Here is a 17,060-nt window from a genome sequence, read left to right as displayed (position 1 = left end):
GAGTCTGAGCCTAGCTCCCTGCTGACTTGCCCTGTCCATGGAAGAGGAGCGCCACTTTCCTCATTTCTAAAAAGTAGGTGCTATCATAATCTCTCTCCTGTGTCCTGTGTGGGCGGTAGAAATGGGGTTCCCCTCAGTGGAATGGGCTGGTTGAGAATAAAAGATTGGGGAAAAAAAAAACCCCACAGAACACAGGAAGTAGTTTCAAAAGCCAGGGCAGGACGGGCAAGCCGATCAGAGGGATGGAGCTTCTAGACTCTGGCAAAATGGAGCCCACACCTGCTTTATTTATATCGGGAAACATCAAAGGTCTTCCATAGAATGTTCTTCACCAAAAAAGGTTACGGTTGGGCTGTCCAGTTCCCAACAGGGAGCTACTATGAGGTATCTTCCTAGCAGAGCAGAGATAAAGGTCATGTGCAATCTATTGCCGAGAGAGCTGTGGATAGTTCCCACTGCCAAACCTAAACCTCCCTGGTGACCACTGAGAGAAGACCCTCAAGTAATTCATGATGGCTTCCTGCAGTAACCTGCCCAGCAGTACTGTCATCGCTCTTCACGGTGGCTACACATGTTCTCTCCTTGCACATAGCAGCATTCAACAACTCCCTGGTCCTCTTTCTAGCCAATCAAGCAGCCCAAGCCCAGGGAAGTGGCAAATTTAGGGTAAGTGTCAAGTGTAAACTGGACCCTTAGCTTCCTCCAAAACCCCTTCCAAAATGAGCAGGTGCATATCACAGAGAAGGAGGCAAATATAAAGTTAGAACTGCATATACTTACTTAAAACCCAACTTTATTGCCATCGCCCCACCCTCCCCCCCAAAAAAAACCCAGTAGAAAATAGAAAAAAAGATTCTCCTTTTTTTATGAGAATTTGAGTATATACACAGCACTGGGTTTAGGGGCATGTGCCAGACATAAACTCAAAGGCAAAGGCCTAGTTTTACAGGCTTCTTCTAGTTCAATAAGAAAGTCTTCTGCACTTGGCTAATATTTTATTTAAAAACACACAAGCGCGCGCACACACACACACACACACACACACACACACACAACCGTAACAAAGGCAGAGAGAGGGGAGGGAGGGAGACAACAGGCTGACCACCTAGTGTTTGTGCAGGCATGTCACCTTAAGAAGGAGGGCGTCTTCAAGATCAGATTGACAGGCTAGATAAATTAGGAGGTGGCTTTATTTTTATGAGGATCGAGGCATCTTCGCTCCCCCGAGGAATGTGAAGGAGAAGCAGACCTGGGAGCCCACCGTTGTGTTCAGTACCTGAGGTGCTGCTAAAAGCAGGCAGGAGAGACAGGCTGCCCTTGGAGCTGCTTCCTTTCCCAGAAGGGGAGGAAAGTTCTCCAGGGAAGACTGGAGACAGAGGCTCTGGCCAGCCCAGGCGCTGAGACCTGGTGTCTTGGGAAAGCTGGAGGCCAGGGGGGCCTTCCTGGTGCCTATCAGCCTACTTGCGACTTTGGCATAGGAACAGTCCAGAAGCCGTGCCTGGGGTCACTGGTCCTCCTGTCTGCCAGGCCCACGTCCTGCAGATCCTTTTGAGGCACCCAGAGGCTGAAGCCTTGTCAAACAGCTGCATCTTGGGAAGGAAATGGCAAAGTCAGGTCAGTTTGAGGGGGACGGAACTGACTCAGGGGCTTCAACCAGAAGCCACAGCTTGACTCCCCGAGTTTTTCTCTGCACATTTCTTTCCTCCACCTAGCACTAACTTTCACTGGAATTATTTTATTCTTTTTAAATACATTATTTTAGAGACAAAAAAATTAAATAGTATGGAGGGGCTCTTATTCCTACATCTCACTCCTCAATCCTATTCCCTAGAGGTAGTAACCCCCTTCGACTCCATTAATAATTTCTTTCAGCAATTCTTCCATGAGCTTTTTTTTTTTTTTTTTTTTTTTTTTTTTTGTGCAAGCTGGTCTTGAGCTCCCAGCCTCAAACAATCCTCCTGCCTCAGCCTCCTGAGTAGCAGGGACTACAAGTGCATACCACGATAGCTGTCTCTCCCTGATTTTAAATTATGCATTTATACAAATATTTATAGATTTATTGTTTTAAGGCATCACTTTTCTTATTTATTTTTTATTTACCACATTCGCCACTGTGTTTTTTATTTTTTTAATTCCCCATTCATTTTTTTCCAAACAGCTGTCCTGGGATATAATTCACATGCTACACAATTCAACCATCTAAAGTGAACTATTTCAATAATGGTTTTCAGAATATTCACCGAATTGTGCAACCTCCTCTACAGTTTTAGAGCATCTCCATCACCTCAGATAAAAACCCCAAGTCATGAGCAGTCACCCTCAAATGTCCCTCCCCTGCATTCCCAGGCACCGACTGGCCTACTCTGCATCTCTGGATTTGCCTGCGTGGGCTTCCATGCCTGGCTCCTTTCACTGGGTGTCCTGTGAACTTCCTGCCAGTGAAGGCTGGAGCAGGTTAAGCTGTGCCATGGCCCCCTTTCTGTAGGGTGCAGGCTTTGATACTTCTAATGTGATTTTTGAAGAAGAAAGAAAAAGAATAAAGAAAGGAAGGGATGGCTCAAAGAAAGAAGTGTATTAACCAAAAGTTGGGTCAGATGACTATAAAGTCATCTGTTACTAAGAACTTATTCTAAAGATAAAAAACATTAGGGCTGGGTGTGGTGGTGCACGCCTGTAATTCCAACTGGCTCAGGAGGCTGAGGCAGGAGGATGGCAAGTTCAAAGCCAGTTTCAGCAACTTAGTGAGGCCCTAAGCAACTCAGCGAGACCCTGTCTCAAAATAAAAAAATAAAAAAGGGCAGGATGTAGCTCAATGGTTGAGAGCCCCTGGATGCAATGTGATGCTAAGGATTGAACCCAGTGCCTTCCACTCTACCCCTGAGCTATAATCCCAGCCCAACAGATAATTTTTATTAAAAAATTGTGTGGTGTTGCACAACTGTAATCCCAGCCCCTTGAGAGGTTAAGGCAGCTTAGCAAGACCCTGTCTCAAAATAAAAAATAAAAAGAGCTGGGGATATAGCTTGGTGGTATAGCACCCGTGGGTTCAAACAAGAGTACCAAAACAAAAACAAAAACACTTTCATTTGTACTTTCTTTTTTTTTTTTTTAATACATATATATTTTAGTTGCGCATGGACTCAATGTCTTTATTTGTTTTTATGTAGTGCTAGGATCGGATCCAGTGCCTCCCACTTGCAAGGCAAGTGCTTTATTTCTGCCATTAGGAAACTTATTTTTAAGAAAATATTTGCCATCAGAAGCTGAAATGTCAGGGCACCCCTGGGTGTATGGAGATGGGAATGACAGCAGGGTCTCTTGGGTTCCCCCTTTTTTTCTGCCAGGTCCTGGGCTCTGATACCACTTCTGAGCTAACAGGGGTCATGCATGGCCTCCTTAGCACAGGGGCATTCCCGACCACCAAAGCCAAAGACAAGCTGTCCTGTTCCTGAGCGGGGGGGTCTTTCGGAGACCTCTGCATTCAGATAATGGGAGCTCACCTGTTGACTGGGTTACACACGAGATCTTGTAGGACAGCCACACGCTTGCCAAGCACAGAAAGGTAGCCACGAATCCAAAGATCTGCAAAGGAGAGAGAGGAAGTTCACAGGCCACAGGCCCATCCCTTGGGCAATCCTGTTTCTTATCTTCCTGCTTGTTCCCCGAACTGTCCACCACTGAAAGGAAGCTTGGGTTATCATCTGACCTGACCACTTCAGATACAGAGATGAAGCCTGGAGGGGCCAGTCCCTGGCTTTAGTCCACCTAGGTTCAGCCCAGGTCAGGCCTGACAGCTAGGTCTCTGGGTCTCCACCCTTGGCCCTAAGCAACTCCAGTTCCCAGGCTGGCATTCATAGGAAAAACCAAGTTGGGGGGTCAATCACTGGACTTTGATTACCCTGGACTAATAAAGAAGAAAAAAGTGGAAATTTAATTATTTAAATTTATTATTAATAATTAAATTATTTAAATTTAATTTGGGTTTTACAATTTTTAATATTCAAATGGATTTGATTGATGTGCTGGCATCGTTTGCCTTTCATTCATACTAGCTTTCTGCTCTGTTGTGGCTTTATCGCTGTGTGAGAGCCAGAAGCTGAGGCCTGTGTACCTGGTTTCATGTGTGCACATATTTAGATAACATTAGATTAAAATGGCTTACGGCAGTGCTCTGTTCTTTTCAGGGCCCAGCCAGTGCTCAGGTGTGAGCAGGGCTGACCTAGGCCCAAGCTCCTCATTTGCAGGGGAGGAACAGGGTGCCCGGACAGGAAGAGGACCTTGAAAAGGGCTCATGGAATGGTCTAGAGGGTTCAGACCCCGCCCTGGTGTCTTGGACACCACGAGGTCTGCAGTCATGTTCCTGGCTTGTGACCAACCTTGGCAGCTGTGGCAGCTGAAATCCACTGAGCACTAACTATGCAGCTGCTTGGATTTAAGCTCTTAAGCTGAGCAGATTCCTTGCACCTCACAATTCTGCGAGGTGGAGGGTGGTATCACATCTCTCATAATTTCACAGCTAAACAAATGGAAGAACGGGGGAGTCAAGGGTTTGCCTAAAGTGTTGCAGAGCAGCTAGAGTCAGGGACAGGGTCTGAGACTTGAGGTCTGACTCTAGAACCCACGCTCTGCCAGATGGTGGTCTGGGTGTTCTCAGATTCATATGGCGTCCTCGGGGATGCTATGCTACCACTAGTTCACTGCTGAGGTCACCAGCTGATGTCCCACAGGTACTGTCCACGAGCAGCCAGATGAAAAGTAGGCTTTTCAACAAGGTTTGCTTTTCTTTTCTGGACAGCTGCTGGTTGACATAAACAGCTGCCCCCACCAGCCCACTCCCACTTTCACCCCCAGTGCCTTTTCCTTGGCTCTCTTTGTACCAATTGTCTGCACCACATAATTAGCTTATTAGAGCCTGTCCTGGCCTCTCATTGTCTGTTCTGCACAATTAGCACATTATATAGCATCCCGGTCCCCAACTGTCTGCACTGCATAATTGAACAGTTTATTATTATATCACTACAGAATGCTATTCTAGATGACAATGCCTTGTTTGCTAATTGTTTCACGGGCGGGCCCTGTCCCCAGCTCTGAAGCTTGATGACCATTTTCTCCTAAGCAGAGACCATATTTTTTACATTTTTTTCTGGTTTCTCCATGGTCCAGGTTTGGCCTTAGGTACAAAGCCAGTGTATGATAAGTATTAGCTCTTGGGACTCCTGAGCTAATGTGGTTCTTTGTGATCTGCTTATAAAGCCCAGTGGGACTGTCCCTGGGTGCACCCTGGAGCACAGAGTGCCTCTCCCACCAGCCTGTGCTTGTCGGGCAAATCCTGACCTGCAATGGATGCTACTCCTCTCCTCAGAGACAGCACAGAAAGGGGCCTGTGGAGGTGTATTAGGGGGCATAGGTGTTTAGGATCTTGGCCACCGTATGCAGTGATGTTGGGTCCCTGTGCTGTCCTTCAGAAGAGACCCTCCCTCTCTAGAGTAATTCAGGAACAAACCCAGCCCTGGGCCAGACTCCAGAGAACCTGGTGATGTGTATAAGTGAAACTCACACACAGAACTTATCTTAGAACTCATTTAAAAAATTTGCCTTCTTTTTAAAAAAAAAACAACGGTGGACACAATATCTTAATTTTATTTTGATGTGGTGCCAAGGATGGAACCCATTGCCTCATGCATGCCAGGCGAGCGCACTACCACTTGACCCACATCCCCAGCCCCTAAAATATTTGCCTTCTTGCTGAGGGTGGTGGCGCATGCCTGTAATCCTAGCAGTTAGGGAGGCTGAGGCAGGAGGATCAAAAGTTCAAAGCCAGCTTCAGCAACTAAGTGAGGCTCTAAGCAACTAAGTGAGGCTCTAAACAACTTAGTGAGACCCTATCTCTAAATAAAATATTTTTTTAAAGTCTATTTTTTTTAAGAGAGAGAGAGAGAGAGAGAGAGAATTTTTAATATTTATTTTAGTTTTCAGCAGACACAATATCTTTGTTTGTACGTGGTGCTGAGGATCGAACCCGGGCCACACGCATGCCAGGTGAGCGTGCTACCACTTGAGCCACATCCCCAGCCCTAAATAAAATATTTTAAAAAGGGGCTGGGGATGTGGCTCAGTAGTTAAGCAATCCCGGATTCAATCCCCAGTAACCCCCTCCCCTCCCTGAAAAAATGACCTTTTCGTTAGGGAAGCACATCTAGTGATTTTTTTTTTTTTTTTTTTTTTTTGTAGCGCTGGGAATTGAACCCAGGGCCTATAGGCATGCAAAGCAAGCACTCTACCAACTGAGCTATATCCCCAGCCCTAGGGAAGCAAATCTATACTGGCCCATAAGCCACTGAACTATAAAGTTAGTGAAATCATAAGTCAGATGACAGAAATCTATGAATCTTTAAAAAAAAATCATACTTCCCTATGTATATATCTTCCACTGCACTTTAGTTTTTTGTTTTTTTTTTTTTTTTTTTTTTACATTTCCAGCTACTTCTACTTAAGGGTATCAGGTGGATCAATTTTTTACTCCAAAAGGTACAGGAGTATTATTTCCTGGCCTGAACAGTGTTAAAAACACAAAATGGCAAAGTTAAGACTCAAGGCAGATATCACTGATGGATCCTCCTGGATCCAAAAAAGGCCACCAAATCTTTCTCTGCACAGGCAGCCAAAGCAAATGTTCAGAATGGGCTTGTGAATTAAAACCCTGCCCCTCCATTTAAGTAGTGGCTGTGAGAAAGAGGCCAGGACTACTGGGGCCATTAGAATTTGCTAACAGCCCTGACAGTCCACTGTCAAGGACCATGTGCTGTGAGTCCAAGTGTCAGGCTCTTTGGAGACAGCTGCTGGCTGGCTGGAGGCAGTTATCGAGTCTATGAAGTTGGGTCCAGGAAACCAACCCCTTCTCTGCCCCTGTCAGGAAGAAAGGAGCAACTAAGCTATGACTTAGTTGAGCATCCTCACCGCTCCGGCTACCAGTCCGCTCTGGCTGTAACTCTTGGAGGCCGCCACGATGGAGGCGATGAGGAGGAGCAGGGTACCGATGACATAGTGCAGAAGTTCCTGGGGGCGAAACAGAGGCAAAGAGGTGGGTGATGTGCGCCACTCCTGGTTCCTGGGGAGCAGCTGGGCCTCAGAAGAGATGACAAGAAGAAGAGAGAGCCATGCTCCCTCTATTCGCTTGCCCTGGCAGGAGTAGTAGCATAGCATGCCAGCAGCCAGAGGGAGGCTGGCCAGGAAGAGGCCAAGTACCAGAGCAACGATGCCCGGCAGACAGCAGGGGAATAGGACAGAGGAAGGAAGCTTCTCCAGAAAGCAGAGGTATGCACTAAGGATGGCTCTACTCCCGGGGTCCTTTTGCAGACAGTACCTTGACCTCTGGCTCAGGCTATTAAAAAGCAAAATGAGTAATCCTGCAACTCCCAGGCTTCAGAGTCTAAACAAAACTCCAGCTCTGAGAAGCAAAGCCCCTTAAAGAGACTTGAGCCTTTCTCTTCTGCTTTGGAGACGTTCTGGGCTAACAATGTGCTGACTTTTGTGTGGCTGACCACAGCACCTTCCCACACTGGACACTTCCAGGTGTGGACTGGAGGGGTGCTTGTTCCTGGGGATCCCTCAGACTCTGAGTCAAAGCCCAGCATGAGGTCGGCAGCTCTTCTGTGAAGTGTCTGTGGGGGTGTGGTGGCCGCTGGCTTTCTCCCAAGTCCTGCTGGTCTCTCCAGTGTCCCTCTGGCTGAGCTCTACCAGGGGGGTCTACTAGCGGGTCTGACTCTACCTTCCCTTCTTGCCTCAGCCCAGGAGGGTCCATTTCTGTTTAAATCAGTACCTTTGCAGGCCTTGGCAAGGGCTGGACCTCTGTCATTCATCAGCATAGGATGAATGACACCTCACCCTTCCTTCCTCCTCCTCATCCAACACCAGCTCAGAGGAGAACTTAAGCATGGGGCCATTTATAGTACTCCTCGAAATCCAGAGTGCCTCCACATTCAGATCTCGTCGATGAAAATTTAGAAATTATTCCTCAATGGAATTCTGCCCATCAGGGTGACAGTTATTAAATTTTGGAAAACCTTTTTCCCCAATCCACTTTCAAGCTGCAGATCCTCTCAAAACTGTATAAAATCAAAGACCTGGGTTTCTCCTTAGTGGAGATAAGAGCAGATGAACAACTGGAAGTTCCCCACCTCCAGGGTTCTCACCCACAGAGGAAGAGGAAGATGGCAAGGGACCGAGAAAACGGACTGGAGAGAATCCTAAGCGCAAGGGACCTAAAGAGTACTCAGCCAAAAAAGTGTGGTTGAGCCTGCCCTTTCAACATTCCTCTCTCAACATTCCTTTGTTCCTGTCCTCTAGCATTTCTTCTCTGCTTTGCTTGTTCACTGTCAGCATCCAGATGCCCGGATAAGCTTGTTCTCAAAAGAAGCGAAAGGGTGTCATCACTTGAAAGGGGCTTTATAATGTGTGAGCACAAAGGACTTTCTCTCACAATAACAGAGTGGATAATCAAGAGGCAGAGGCTGTCAGACTGGATTTTTTTTTTTTTTTTAAAGCATGATCTGATACCCTTTCATGATAAAAACACTTAACAAAGTATAACTAAAAGGGAGCTTCCTCAATCTGATAAAGGGCATCTATAAAAACTCACACCTAACATTACATTTAATGATGAAAGATGAAGTGCTTCCCTCCTCAGACCAGGGAAAAGAGAACGGATGTCTGTTTTTGCCTCTTCTATCTGACAGTCAACTAATTTGTTCAACTAATTTCTTACAAGAAGGCAAGACCATGGAGTAAAAGGCAACTAGTTAGACAGCAAGCAGTGAAACCATCTCTATTTGTAGAGGGCATGATCTTGTATAAAGAAAGTCCTAAGGGATCCACTAGAAACCCATTAGAACTAATAAAGGAGTTTAGTAAGATTCAGGTTACAAATCAACAGACAATGATGTATACTTGCAATGAACAATCTAAAAATAAAAGTAAGAAAAAAAAAGTATGTTTGAAATAGCATCAAAAAGAATAAAATACTCTGAAAACTACAAAACAGTGTTGAAAGAAATGAAGGAAGATCTAAATAAATGAAAAGATCATCCATATTCTTGGATCCTAAAATTTAGTATTGTTAAGATGGTTGTACTCCCCAAACTGAAGTACAGATTCAATGCAATCCCTGTTAGAATCTCAGCTGATCTCTCTGTAGAAATTGAAAAGCTGATTGTAAAGTTCATATGGAATTGCAATGATCCAAAATAATCCTGGAAAAGAAGAAACTGGGAACACTACATTTCCTAATTTCACAACTTACTACAAAGCTGCAATAATCAAGATGGTGTAATTATGACATAAAGATAGACAGACCAACAGAATAGAACTGAGAGTTCAGAAATAAATCCATGTATTTATGGTCAACTGATTTTCAACAAAGGTGCCAAGGCCATTTAATGGGAAAAGAACAATCTTTCTGCCACTTAGTAATGGGAAACTGGATATCCATGGGCAAAATGATGAAGCTGAACATTTACCTCTTGCTAAATGCAAAAATTAACCTAGGGCTGGGGATGTGGCTCAGCAGTACAGCGCTTGCCTAGTATATGTGAGTTCTGGTTTCAATTTCAAGTACCACACACACACACTCACACAGACACCAAGCCAAACCAAACTAAAAAAACCCACTCAAATGTAAAAACTAAAACTATAAAAACTTAGAAGAAAACATAGAGGCAAATCTTCATGATCTTGGATTTAGTAACAGTTTCTATAATATGGTACCAAAACATGAGAAAAAAAAAAAGACAAATTAGACTAACCAAATTTAAAAACTTGTTCTTTAAAGGACACCAACCAGTGAGTTAAAAAAACAAGCAACAGGATGGGAGGAAATATTTGCAAATCATATATGTATAATAAGGGACTTTTCTCTAGAAATAGAAAAAATTCAACTCAATAATAAAAAGATAAATAATTAGAAAAAGATCTGAACAGACATTTATTTTAAAAAATACAAACAATCAACAAGCATGAAAAGATTGCCGACTTTGTTAGTCATCAGAGAAATGCAAATCAAGACTACATGAGGGCTGGGGATATAGCTCAGTTGGTAGAGTGTTTGCCTTGCATGCATAAGGCCCTGAGTTCAATCCCCAGAACCACAGGGGGCGAAAAAAAAAGACTACATGAGGTACCACTTCACACCCATTAAAATGGCTAGAAGCAGAAAATCACAAAAGTTGGCATCAGCAAGGAGAAATTGCCACACTCACACACTGCTAACAGGAACATCCAGCACTACAGCCCCTTTGGCGGAGTATGGCAGTTTGCCAAACTGCCCGACTATTAGCAGCATGACCTAATAACCAAATGGTGAATCTGACCCAATGTCCACCAATGATGAATGAAAAACAAGATGGTATATCTATATGGTGGAAAAAGAGTTGGTTATAAAGAGGAATGAAGTCCTGATAATACTACAGTGTGGATGGACCTGGAAAACATTCTGCCAAGTGAAAGCAGCCAGTCACATACATTATTCCATGCAAGAGAAACATCCAGAATAGGAAAATTGTACAGACAGAAAGATTAGGGCTGGAGGAACTGAGAGGTAAGGAGGTGGTAGCTAAAAGGGAAGGAATTTCTTTTTGAGATAAAATGTTCTAAAATTGACCGTGGTGATGGGTTGCACAACTCTGGAAATATACCCAAGAGCTACAGACTTCTTGTAGCTGGAAAGTGAGTTCTAGAAACCACTTTTAGGACATCAGAGATGTCCACCAAATGGTTGGAAAATCAGGGCTGAAGCAGCAAAGGATGATTCAAGAGGTGGACTAGGAGATGCAAGGGACTCTCTTGGGTCCCAACGCCCTGGCTGATACCTTGTCTGGTACATGCTGAGGACAGTGCTAGCTCTTACCGACAGGGGCCAGCTGATGCAGGTGAGCACACGGTAGAAGCGGAAGAGGTGGACCAGGTAAAAGACCAGGATCATGATCAAGTCACAAATGGTGACGACTTCAAAGTAGCTGAAGGCACTGTAGTCGATCCACACGGAGCTCCGCACACAGATGAAGGCGATCAGCAGAGTGACCTGAGACACAAACACAGCAAGTGACATCAGAGAAATGCCTGCCTAAGACGGGCACCTGGGGAACAAACAGCAGAACAGCCACCCCAGGCTCCCCTGACAGCCAGAATTGAAAGGCTGTTCCAATTCAGGTTATTTCCACACAAATTGGCGGGAAGGTCAGAAAAGTGCCCTTTCATGTAGTACAATCTTTTAAAAACACATGCTGGTTGTGAGCAAGGACGGCTGCTGCGACAGACTTTGGCTCTCTGAAGTTTGTTATATTGTGCTGGCAGGATGCCTTCTTCTCAGAAAGAGGAATATAGGAAAATAACAAAGCAGAATTGTTTCATTCATTTGCTGGACCTTCTCATAAAGCAAAGGCTAGAGTGATGTTAGACCTAGGGTTACATGTTGGGTTGAGCTGTACCAAGCTACCCACATTTGATTGTTTCAAACTTACAAAAATGGTGACTCACACATTATGACGTACCGGTCGGCAGGCACTAAGGGACCATTTACTGATGTGTGACAAATGTGATCACATTGAGGCTTTGTAGAATCTGCCAGATTGACAAAATCATTCCTATTTTCATATGGGGGGAATGGAGGCATGCAAACTCAGTAACCAGTCCAGGTCTACCCAGCTTGTAAGCAGTGGAGCTGGATTTGAATCCCTCCAGGTCTGACTCTAGGGACCATGTTCCTCCATGTTGGATGCTGTTCTCCCTACCCACATCACAAAAGAGGTGTAGCATCAAACATACGGGAATCCTGTTTAGGAGGCAGTGCTGGCTCAGTCCTAAGTAATAGTGCTGCATAAATGAATAAGTTATTGTGCAGAATTATTAATGACCTGTTACTGAATTAACAGGTCAGGTAAACGTTGTTACCAGCAACATCTGAACATGTTAGGAGAGTAGACTGGATGAGGGAAGAGGAGATTCTGAGTTTTTGTGAAGACCAAAGAAATTAAAACCTTGTCCACTCTACACAGGGATAACAAACCAAACCACAGATATTAAGTGTACATAAACTGTCAGGTTCTATCTTAAGAGCACAATCAATTTAGTACAGATTATTTTATACTACCTCTTTCCTATAAAGGTGGTGATTCTCAAAGGCTGTGTATACATGTATGTTGGTGGGCCCGTGTGTGTGATCTGTGTCCTCTGAGACATCTGGCAATGTCTGGACACATTTTTGGTTGCTGTAGCAGGTGTGCAGGAGGTTGCTGTTGGTATTTAAAGGGCATGATTTAAAGATGCCAGAGGTTCTGCTAAAAAACATCACCATGGGTAGGACGGCCCCTATAATCCACAGTGGTCTGGCCCCAAATGTGGCCCCTTAACTATTGAACTGCTGTTGAAAAACCCTCGTGTAGAAAATGTTAGTCTGCAATGAGAATTAGGCCACGAGAATGGATCTAACTCCAGTTCAAGTGGTCAGCGCTGCAATCACTTTTATTTTCTAAAGTCCTCATTCATAGCACTCCATCAAGATCCTCGGTAATAAGTACAAAAAGGACTCTTGGCTTGAAGCTTGGAGTGGGGCTGAGGAATGCTCTGCTTAACAGATGAAAAAAAGAAGAGTGTGGCCCTGACATGAAGGCACCCTCAACATTTGCATATTTCAGTTTGCTAATGAGCAACGTGAGTATTTTCATTTTCTCAGTTCCTCTGCAGCCACCCAGCCATGGTAATAGAATGATCCACACCTGGAGACTGTTTCAAGACTTCGAAGGGAGCCTCTGCCAGATTCGGGTGTGCAGGATTGCCAGGGCTTTGCTGCCTCATCAGTGCCAGTTCCAGGCCTCCCTTATTTGGGGATGTCTATGGGCCTCCCCAGACCTACACTGAGATTCTCATGCGCTGGGTGATTTTTATTCCAAGCCTGCTTTAAAATGCAGATAATCTGGGATTAGGCAGTAAGATGCCTAGACGGAGAGGCAATTTTTGTAACTAATTTCATGCAAAGATTTTTTTTTTTTTTCCAGCTCTTCATGGGGGTAACAGAGTCAGCACTTTTTTTCATGGTGATACAGGGATGCGGAAGTTTCCCAAAAGACAAAAGAGGCCTGGGAAGGTCTTACTCCTCTAAGCTCCCAGGATCAGGACTGGCAGCACCTTTGGCCTCCTTAATAGATTTTGATTCAAGAGTGTGAGAAATTATTGAGGGGTTTTATGTCTTAGGCCTTTAAGGTGCTTTAAAGTTGATGATTGCTTTGAAGACAGCAGATTGATACAAGTTGGTGTTCACATCAGTAGGGGAAAGGTTGGGTTGTCCAATAAATAATGTTGGTGCAGTTGACTAATTGGATTCAGTTAGAAACCTATTGTGTTCCTGAGGTCATGCCTTCTACAAAAGGAAATTCCAGATGCTTAAGAACTAGAAGTGATATATTCAGTTGGCCATCCTGTCTGCTGGATCTGCATTTGTGGATTCAACCAATAATGGATTGAAATACTTGGAAAAAAAATGTATCTGTACCAAATATGTACAGTCTTTCTTGACATTATTCACTAAGTAATACAGTGTAGCGACTATTTACATAGCATTTACATTGTGTTAGGTATGATGAGTCATCTAGAGATGATTTAAAGTATATGGGAAAAAATTTAAAAAAAATAAAGTATATGGGAAGGGGCTGGAGGTGTAGCTCAGTGGGAGAGCACTTGCCTAGCATGGATTCCATCCCTAGCACTGTGTATTGGGAGGATGTGTGCAGGCCACATGCAAACACTACGTCCTTTTGTATAAGCCACTTGAGCATTTTGTGCAGCAGGAAGTACTGACTTCTCTGTAACAAACCATCTCAAATCTCTCTGGGAAATGTGGTTGTAAAGGGAGACTTCCTGAATTCCGTCCACTTGGTCAAAGGCCGCCTACCATGCACCCTTCTCTGGGAAAACCCACTTTAAGAAAATCTCACTGGCTTTGCACATGATGTGTGCTTATGCATACTCCTAAAAGCTTCCTTTTGGCCAAGGATTTATTTATTTATTTATTACATATTTAATAATATTTATTATTTATTTTACAGTACTGGGAATTGAACCCAGGTACACTCTACCACTTAGCTATATCCCCAGCCCTTTTTAAACAATTTTAAAAATTTGATAAAAGGGTCTCACTAAATTGTCCAGGCTGGCCTCAAACTTGTGATCCTTCTGCCTCATCCTCCTGAGTCAATGGAATTACTGAGGTGTGCCCATTATGCCTGGCCCAAGGATTTATTTATCCCAGCTTTAAGCAGCCAGTGGCTTAGCCAGTGCACTAAAGCAAAAACAAACAAACCCCAAAATGATTTGATTGACATCAAACTTTTTAGAAATTCGAAGGCCAGTAACTTCTGCAAATGCACGGAACCCTGAATCATTTAGATCAACAGTCAGGATCCAATCAGAAAGATGAAAGAAAGAAAAGACAGTAGTGGAGAAAAGGCCGTTAAATTTCCCCCTCCTTCTCAGTTCTCTCAGGACCTCCTGTTTCCAGATAGAAAAGGGAATCAACAAACACACTGAAGTGGGAGGTGGCTGAGGCAGGAGTTCTGCACAGGACTGGTGCAAAGGCAGGTGCTCTGGAAGACAGATGTGCTTCTGATGGAGCAGCTTCACGTGATGCTGCCACAGGACTAACTAGTTTCTTAACGAGCTGCCTAGCTCCCCTCATAAAGATTTGTTCTTGTATACCGAACTGTCATGAGAGTTGAAAGTAAAATATCGAACATAGATGTCCAGGGGGTTAATGTGCAAGAGCCCTCAAATCAAAGCAAGGTACCAGTGATTTACTTTGATTACTCCTGTAATCCCAGCAACTCGGACGGAGGCAGGAGGATCAAGTTTAAGGCCAGCATCATCATCAGTATAGCGAAGCCCTTAGCAACTGAGTGAGGCCCTGTCTCAAAATAAAAAAAAAAAAAAAATAATTAAAAAGGGCTGGGGATTTAGCTTAGTGGTTCAATCCCCAGTCAAAAAAAAAAAAAAAAAATCAAAGCCAGGGTTCCTCCAGGCTGGCTGTGACATTGTGTGGAGTCAATGGAGTCACCTCAGATTAGATGCATCCATTCCCCTGGACCTATGTCGTTTCCGACTCCATCTGATATGAATTCTTACTCAAGGAAGAGATGATTTTGTGATGGCACCATGGGCTTCCAATTCACAAGAAAAGGAGGAAATTGACTTTACCTGAGAGATGTCATGCTCTTGCTCAGGCCGTCAGCCTGGGTATCTCTCTCCAGGAAGAAATGACATTTTGAGGTCTATGATAAGACATTTCTGGAGAGTTCAGGAAGCAATTTTCAGATGCCCTATTCTGAGCTGGGCAGAGGAGATGTGTGTTGGTCTCGGGGGCTCCTGTGCCACACTGACGGCATTGACTGCAGCCCTCCCATCCTGGCCAGGCCTGCTCACTGCACCTACCTGTGTCTGGCTGAAGATGGCACCAGATGTCTTTATTTGGGGAGCCACAGGCTGGATGCCAGCAGGTCACCCAACTCCACCCTCCCTGGCCTGACCTTAGGATGATGTTTTAGTGAGACAGTCAAGCAGGTGTAAGGGGAGGGGGGTGGAACAGATGAAAGCCAGCATCAGAAACTCTCAGACTTGACTCTGAGAGGCTTTTCTAGAAAAGCCCAGAAGATGAGAAAGCCAGGTTTGTTCCCAAAGTCAGAATGCAGATGATGATTTGGGGACTGGAAACTGCATTCTAATGCAGATAGGCTCACAAATGACTTGCCTTGGCAGTGGGCAGGCACAAGAGGAATTTGATACCTTCCTGACTTTGGTTGAATTTTGCCCTGGTTCTAAGGAAACTAACTGCTGCCTCCCTGTTAAGACCTCCACTATATCAGCATCATAGAATAGTTTTAGTTCACTCTCATGAACAGACGCGTAGCTGGGAGCCTCACCCCAAACTCTCAAGGGTTAGTCCTGCCCCACCGCTCCCCCATGCATAACTTAATTTTGTAGCTATAAATTAAAATGCCATAGAGATTCAGAGAGGAATGCGGTGTGGTGGTGCACAAACTGTAATCCCAGCAACTTGGTTTCTGAACCTAATCATGCAGTAAGGTCATGGGTCAGCATAATAAAAGCTAGAGTCTATGTTTGTCTATGCTGGGAGTAGTTCTAGAAGAATTTATAAGAAGCTGGTTACAGTGGTTGCCTCTGGGCAAGGGAAATGATATTTAGTGTTTTTTAAAATTCACTTGTTTTCTTCCATTATAAGGATTACATAGTAAGCTTCATAAAAACAATTTCTTAACGACACATCTTGGAGCTCTTTAGTGTCATATACATAGATCTAACCTTTTCTTTCAATTTTCTTTTCAACTGCACGGTATTCCCCAGTACATCTGCAGCTTTATTTAACCCAGAGTTTCTCCACCTCGGCTCTGTGGACATTGTGAGCTGGTTATTCTCCATGGTGGCCGGTTGTCCTGCAGGTGGGCCCCATGACAGCATCCTGGCCTACTAGATGCCAGTCTCTATCCACTCCTCTTGCCACAATCTAAACTGTCTCCAGACATTGCCCAAAGCCCGCTGGGGAGAAGACTGCCTCTGGTTGAGAGGTGCTACTGACACCATCTTTTCTTGGTGGGCATTTAGTGCATCCCCAGATTTTTTACTAATGCAAATAATCCTGCAAAGAATTGGACGTACTTATTAGTAGAAGCATATACATGTTGAAGATTTTGTTGTTTGGTGCCAAAATGCTATCCCCCAAATACTTGAGTTTCCTTACACTGGGAAGCTTGCCAACACAGATTATCAGTATTATTGGTATTTGAAAAGGATAGAAATATCTTGTTGCTTTAATTTTCATTTCCCCAATTACTAGTGGGTTGGATATCTCTTCATGTTTTATTGGTTCTGCTTGTTTGTGTTGTTGGTCTGTTTTTCTATTGCCTATATTTTTATTGAAAATTTGAAGAATTCTTTGTAGTCTGAACATTAACTTATTGTCTATTATAGATTTGCAAATATATTCCCTCCATCTCTCATTTCCC

The 17,060-nt window shown here is 44.2% G+C and overlaps 1 protein-coding gene across 1 annotated transcript in view; it reads right to left on the bottom strand.

Moving 5' to 3' along the window:
* Positions 1–841: 841 nt before the first annotated feature.
* Cmtm7 (CKLF like MARVEL transmembrane domain containing 7) overlaps positions 842–17,060 on the bottom strand; it is a 54,801-nt gene continuing 38,582 nt past the window's right edge. The window contains exons 2-5 of the mRNA XM_076868791.1: positions 10,901–11,074; positions 6,958–7,056; positions 3,501–3,582; positions 842–1,589 (exon numbers count right to left, since the gene is read on the bottom strand). Coding sequence (XP_076724906.1) covers positions 1,576–1,589; positions 3,501–3,582; positions 6,958–7,056; positions 10,901–11,074 — 369 coding nt within the window. The 3' untranslated portion in view covers positions 842–1,575. The remainder of the gene's footprint in view (positions 1,590–3,500; positions 3,583–6,957; positions 7,057–10,900; positions 11,075–17,060) is intronic.

This window comes from Callospermophilus lateralis, chromosome 1 (genome assembly GCF_048772815.1).
Source record: "Callospermophilus lateralis isolate mCalLat2 chromosome 1, mCalLat2.hap1, whole genome shotgun sequence".
In the NCBI taxonomy this organism is placed as follows: Eukaryota; Metazoa; Chordata; class Mammalia; order Rodentia; family Sciuridae; genus Callospermophilus; species Callospermophilus lateralis.
Note: the sequence above shows the minus strand (reverse complement) of the source record. Positions and strands in the feature narration are given on the sequence as shown.